This window comes from Tasmannia lanceolata, unplaced genomic scaffold, assembly GCF_043159265.1.
Source record: "Tasmannia lanceolata isolate RefF3 unplaced genomic scaffold, GAP_Taslan_0.1 ptg000025l, whole genome shotgun sequence".
Lineage (NCBI taxonomy): Eukaryota > Viridiplantae > Streptophyta > Magnoliopsida > Canellales > Winteraceae > Tasmannia > Tasmannia lanceolata.
This window is the reverse complement of record NW_027518702.1, coordinates 11,468,759-11,475,969: the sequence shown is the minus strand read 5'-3', so window position 1 is coordinate 11,475,969 and position 7,211 is coordinate 11,468,759. Positions and strand designations below refer to the sequence as shown.

General features: G+C 40.3%; 1 protein-coding gene across 1 annotated transcript; it reads right to left on the bottom strand.

Annotated features, from left to right (window-relative positions):
• Positions 1-1,810, bottom strand: LOC143858010 (E3 ubiquitin-protein ligase ATL6-like). The gene has a single exon (XM_077368593.1). The coding sequence runs from the start codon at positions 1,592-1,594 to the stop codon at positions 290-292; it is 1,305 nt and encodes a 434-aa protein (XP_077224708.1). The 5' UTR covers positions 1,595-1,810; the 3' UTR covers positions 1-289.
• Positions 1,811-7,211: the final 5,401 nt, after the last annotated feature.

The window sequence follows — 7,211 nt, the reverse complement described above, 5'->3', positions numbered from 1 at the left end:
TGTACACAATATAAAACCATTCAAATATTCCTCAAATCATATAAACATTTACAAGGATTTTTATATACATAGAAGGAAAAAATGGCCTGCAGTAGATAATAAAAAAACAATCAAAAATTTTCAGGTCACTAAAAAAGGAAATGATATATTCGTCCCCTCTGTTTTACTTGTACAGCCCCCTCTAGTGTAAAAGAGTAGTCATCAATACATTAGACGGGGCGGTCCCAACCAAAAAAGGGGGAGGGTATATAACTTCCCAATTAAAAATAGGAGTATATAATAGATATTTTTAGCCGGCGGCTTGGTGAGAAACAGTGAAAACCGGAACCGCCGCCGCCGCCGACGACTCCTCGTCGGCTTCGGCTTTGGCGCCGAGACACTGAAACGGCGCCTTAACGGACTGTAAGAGAGCCTTTGGAGTCGTTACCGTCAAGTCTCCGTCAGCTGCCGTCTTAGGCGACTTAACGGAAAACGTCCGGGCGAAGAATCCGGTAGCCACAGACAAACCCCATCGGTCCGAATTAGACCTCCTATCGGACCGTCCGATATTCCTCCCTCGACTACTCCCTTCTCCTCCGCCCCCTCTCCTGCTACTTCCATCTCTTTCTGCCTGAAAATCAACGCAGCTGATCGTACGGTTCAGCTTTTTCCCCTTCACAATCTCTCTTCTTACATGCTCAGGCAACCGGAGAGTAAACCTATCCACGTTTTCTCCCGGTTGTATGAGCGAGTGACCGGTCGAATGAGACCGAAGAAATCTCCGCGGCCGCCGTGATGATCCAGATCTCGGCGGCCGGTTTTGAATCGGAATTTGTCCTGGACCTATAACCTCCGGCTGCCTCGGCGGCCTATTCTTGATCTGAATCTGTGCTGGATCTATAATCTCCGGCTGCGGCCGGTTCTGAGAAAGAATTCGAGGCAGATCTATAATATTCGGCTGTGGATCTTGATGATCCCGATCTTCTTCTATTTCAATTACAACTTCATGTTCATGATTCTCACTTTCCGACACGGTTTCATCTGGATCTATACTCTCCTCTGCTGCGATCGATCCCGGAGTAAGATTAAATCGGCAAACAGGACAAGTAGTATGAGATGAAAGCCAAGCATCAATACAATCAGGATGAAAAACGTGATTACATTTAGGTAACAATCGAAGAGTTTCATCATCCTCAAATTCACTCAAGCATACTGCACACTCTAGAGTGCCTTTCCCTAATTTGAGATCTTTTACTACAGAGTATTCGAAAGTCGGAAAAGTTTCAATTACCGTCCGATCAAGTCCACGAGCTGCCGCACGGCGAGATCGGCCACGTGGACCGGCGTTGAGGCCACCGGCACGGACACTTTGGTCGCCGGAGCATTGCCGGATGTAAATTGAGAAGAATCCGATGAAGAACAAGGCTGTGGTCAAAACTACGATGATGATAGCTGTTGAAGGGTTGAATTGTGTGTTAAAGGGATTTGAATTTGGATTTGGAGTCGGAGGTGGATTATTCGGTTGAGCAACGGCGAGTGATGCTAGCAGTAGAAAGATTATGAAGTGGAGATGAATGATCGGACGGCTGTGATTTGTTTTCTTCTGCTTCGTCATTTCTCAGGCTAGGGTTTTCAGACCGGTCTTCTCTATCGTGCGCCGGGGGAGAGATTGGCTACTTGGTTTTGAAAGGAATCTGAAAGAGATGAGAAATAAGTAGGAATTTGTGTGTGTGTGTGTTCTTGACAACTCCTTCCATGGTGGTGGTGTGGTCAAACTATTCATTTGTACGCGTGACACCAGGCGGCGTCCATCTCTCTCACTATTTTAATCTCTTTCTCATTGGAGTTTTCGTTACTATTAAATAATAAATTAATAAAAAGTCTTATTCTCCTGCCTAATTTGGACTTTTCATTAGTATTCAATAAAGTCTTATTCTCTTGCTAATTTGTCAATTTTACTTATATTTGCACTACTATGTTTTGATAACGAGACGAACTCAGCTTGTCTTTTTTTATTTTAATTGGCTAATTTTTTTTAATTTTATTTTATAACATTGTAATAGCTTTAGACAGCTGACTAAATAATGAAGATAAGCTAAGTTCGTGTCCTTATCAGAGTATGAATTTCAATAAATTTAGGGGACTGATATCGACACTACAATAGATCGGAGGGCTAGGATTGTCCTATGGAAATGCTTGTTTTGGGCACAATCTATTTATGTTGTGGCCCATCAGATGGGCAGTTTGGATCATCCTATCTAGACCTGGCAAACGGGCGGGTTGGGTTACCCTGCATCTCTACGGATCAGTGGGTGGGATTGTTTTGCCAAAGAGGTTTTTTTGGGTGTTTCTGTGTATGGGTTCACCCCCTAATTTTCGGGACGGTACGACCCACACCATAGTATGATCCAAACCGTCCATTTGATGGGCCACAATGTAAATAGGTTGTGCCCCAAAAATTATTTCAATAGGATGATCCTAACCATCCGCTCTATAGAAGTTTTCATAATGTAAGTCCCTCTTTAAATTGGAGGGTTAGAATCATCCTATGGTAATGAGTTTTTGGGCACAACCTATTTATGCTGTGTGGCCCATCAAATGGACGGTTTGGATCATCCTATGGTATGGGCTGTACTCCCCGGCACGGGTTGATTTTGGTCTAATCCTATCTCTCCATATAAAATATCGTCCAACCACGGAGAGATTGAGATAGACTTTGTTTTTTTTGCGTGTTATGACCGGCTACTTAACCCTTTACGTAGAGTTAAAGAGAGCTTACGCCTTTTTGAAACCGGCTAATTAACAAGAGAAGTGTTAAAGGGGGCGAATGCCTCATAGAGGGGGTGCGAATTTATCAGTGCCCTAAATGTAATGTAAACTTATTTTGACTAGATTTTCTTATTTATTTTTTATTGAGGAATTATTAATTACTAATCGGGCTTGACCAAGAAAGGTTGCCCAACCCACCGAGGCGTTGGCTCTTCGGCATAAAGTCATGGGTTTGCTCCCCGTTGACGAGTGTTCGAATCCCGCCCCCTACTTACTTGATACACGTGGTGAGTGGGTCGTTGCGTGTATCCGTAGGGACTAGTCCTACTCCCGAAGGGGGTGGGGACATCCTACGTCGTCAAAAAAAAAGAAAAAAAAGAAAGGTTGCCCTGACTTTGTGACTTTTAAGAGACTACTTGGAAGTGATATATTCGCCCCCTGTCCTTCTTCTTTTTTTTTAATGACCCAGGGTGTTCCCACCCTCTTTCCTTTCTTGTCGAGCTCCAATCCAGTGTATTTATGACCAAGGTTTTAAATTTCGGCCGAAATCTGAAATATCATTGGGACCGAAACCGAAATGTTTCGAAACTGAAATTGCCGAAATTTCTGAAATTGCCGAAATTTCTGAAATTTCAGCGACATTCTTCATAAAATATTAATTTTTTTATTCCTTTACAAAATTTCAGCCAAATTAACAAGCCCAAGAAAACGACATTTCGAGAGCGTCTACCGAATTTTGGCCAAAATTCTTGATTTCGGCTAAAATTTCAGTTTCGGTGAGGACCAAAATCCCCCCCGCAACAGGAATTTAAAACCTTGTTTATGACTACCCTTTTACACTACAAGCGGGTGGCCCGGGAACAAAAAAGGGGCGATTATATCCTTTACCACACTAATTTCAATGAGATATTGGTATTTTGGTCATTTTAAATCAGATACGGGTTTATTAGTCATTTTTCAATGAGACCATCTTACATTGTTCAATTCTATGAGATGAGCACTTTTTGAGGGAAATGTTACATATTTTGATAATTGTACAAACCCAGCTGTCTTTTCTTGTTTAATTAGCTGCTGAGAGCTTTTTGGGAAATGTACTAGCCGTTTTACAGCTCTTTAAATACTAAAACACAAGATGATGTCAAATTTGAGAGAATTTCTATTATTCTTGGATGTGATTACAAGAGAATCAAGTAGTGCTTATTTCGAGCACTTAGATGATAAACATAGAAAGAAGATCATGGTAAACATGGAAAGGGATATTGGTAGAATATCCTAATCTAACCTAATTACTAATTTAATCTAGCTTTCTAATCTAGCAAGATTATTACTCCTTTAACCAACTTGCTTAATCTACCATCGTGATGATCCAACGGTAGTATTTCAACCCAATCTCACTGTGACATCTCACATATTCTAACAAAGCAAAGATTAGTGGAAATCTTCAATATTTGGGCTGTCCGCCCGGTCCAAATCTCTTCGCCTTCTTTTGCTCTCTCTTAATTGAGCACAACAAAAGAGTATTGTCTTTCTCCGGCGGACAGCCGATGTAGCTGTCCGCCCGGCCCAAATCTCTTGCCTTCTTCCGCTCTCTCTTAATAGCTCCACTTGTCAAACCATAAGTTTAGCCTCTACCCCTTCCTTTATAAATCCTAATTGAATTTCTACCCATGTTTTCTTACATCTAGCCCCACCCCAAGATTTGATAAAGGCAACCCTACATTATGATTTCCATATGTTTCCTCTTATATTCAAATCTTATAATTCTCCTTGAAACAAGTTTTTTTGTCCCCCACTATTAATATTTGCACCGCTCTTTTTTACACTATCCAATGTTTCTTATGATCTTGATGTTCGCCAATAATTATTTTTCTCGGCATATCATTGACGTCCATCTCTTTGCTTTTTTTCTTCTTTCTTGCATATTCCGGCATTGGTCCATTGTGACCCATTTCTTGCCCATTCCGGCTTTTGTCCGTAGTGACCCATTTCTTGCCCATTCCGGCTTTGGTCTATAGTGACTCATTACTACTCGCCCATCGAGGCTTGAGTCTTATCTAGCCCATTGAGGCTATGATTTGTTCTCATCCACCTCTTCACGGCAAGTCAACAAGTGGCGTCTTCTTCGGTAATATACATTCGGCAACAACATCAGGACATATTCATCATCAAACTCAAGTAGTGCGCTTCAATCAAAAGATTCTATTTTCTTATGAGGAGGAAAATTTATTTTCTTATTGGGGAATTTCATTGTAATGAAACGTATGTTGATTTTCAATTGACATACGTTTGAGGGGGCATGTTAGAATATGTGAGATGTCACAGTGAGATTGGGTTGAAATACTACCGTTGGGATCATCACGGTGGTAGATTGGGCAAGTTGGTTAATGGGGTAATAATCTTGCTAGATTAGGAAGCTAGATTAAATTAGTAATTAGGTTAGATTAGGATATTCTACTAATATCTCTTTCCATGTTTACCATGATCTTCTTTCTATGTTTATCATCTAAGTGCTCAATATAAGCACTACTTGATTATCTTGTAATCACATCCAAGAATAATAGAAAATCTTCTCTTCAAAATTTAACAGATGGTCTGTGAAAATATCAAAATATGGTTGTGCTGATATCATTTCCCTTTTTTGATTTGCCATGAAATATGAGGGTACTTCTTTTATTTTCTATTAGATAGTGGTATTTTAACAATTCCATAAGGTAAAGACATTTTTTATTTATAAGATTTCAAATCAAAATCTGAATTCAACGGTCAACCAAACAAGAAATTTAGCCGCATCATATTTGAAATAAAAATTCTCAGCTCACACAACCATCCAGCAGACCTAGCGATTTACAAATCTAGATTCGAAAATTCTGAATTTCAATTACACAAATTTCCAAATCTTAGATCCAAATCCAAATGCAAGGGTTGGAATATCAGAAGTTCGTCATGCTTATTTGGACACCAATCACTTTGAAAGAAAAAGGAACAACTTAAGATATGGCCACTAGAAGAAGGGAAATGATAAGCTCCCTCCGCCCCTCCCTTTCAAACGGATTAAATCCCCCCCCCCTAACGGTTCACTGTTTGAGGATAAATTCACCCACTGTAATGTTTTTCTTTGCCTTTAAAACTTAACGAATAACTTTAAAGGGGGGGTTTATCGCCCGGGGAGGTCATCCCCCTAGAAGAACCCCCTAACGGTTTTTATGAGAACGGTTCACTGTTTGAGGATAAATTCACCCACTGTAATGTTTTTCTTTGCCTTTAAAACTTAACGAATAACTTAAAAGGGGGGGGGGGGGGGGTTTATCGCCCGGGGAGGTCACCCCCCTAGAAGAATTGTCCAAGTACCTCAAAAGAAGACAACTCGTTATGAACATACCTCTACTTTATTACACGATAGCTATTTTCATTAATTATAGAAATCATGAATTTTACGGACAGTGCAGATGAAATTTTGCAGTTTTTAATAATCCCACTTAAGTATAAGTTTTTCACTGTCACAGCCTAAATCTTCTTGTTTCTTGTCTTTTACAGTTTGAAGTTTGGAGGGGTTTTTTTTCCCTTGCTATCTTTTTTTTGAAGTATGGCTGGGGCCATTTTAGTTTCAAATAGAGAGTCCTCTTATTAGAAGCGGATTAAGTTTTAACTTTAGAATTTTTTTGGAGACATGGAAGAAGTGTCCCATCGCCAATAATACCGGCCAATCTACCGCCGGCGAACACACGGAAAAATCTAAGAACTTGCACAATCAAAATGGAGATAACATATACCAACAAACCACAACCACAAAAGAGAAGCAAAAGAACATCATAAGCAACCACAAGAAGAGAAGAATATAAGTAGTTCACCACAATGGGCTACATCCACGCAACACACAATCCACTGTATAGAACCAATACAGTACAATTTTATGGTAAAACGTACCGAAAAAGCCCTTCTCTCCAACCTTCTTTGTAGCCACAAAATAACCTCCAAGTCTCTCCGAGTACAAGGTAATCCCCCTTCAAGAAGTGATTGGAAAAACCCTCCAACACAATGCTTGTGCTACATTGAATTAAAAATCCAATAGAGAAGAATAATAATGACACAAGAAGGCTGCCAAGAAGAAGAAAGAAATTTGGTTTTGTTTCACCACATAACCCCTCGAAGAACCCCAAAGAGAGACCCCTCTTTTGTCCTAATTCCCCCCCCCTCTCCCCCCCCCCCCAAAGCCTCTCACTTTTCCTCTTTCCTTCAAACCCCTTCACCCAAAACGTGTAAGGAAAATCTCCCCCCCCCCCAAAGTAAAATGAAAAACAAAAAAAGGTGAATACATATCACCGGTTTAAGAAGAAGCTTCTCTAGATAAGAGGGAAAGCATGGGCATAATTTTTTTAGGGAGATGATATTTTCATTCCCCCTGCATTACGTGCACACTCCCCTTATAAATTGATTTGACGTGAAAAGTGGCAACTTTATGTCAA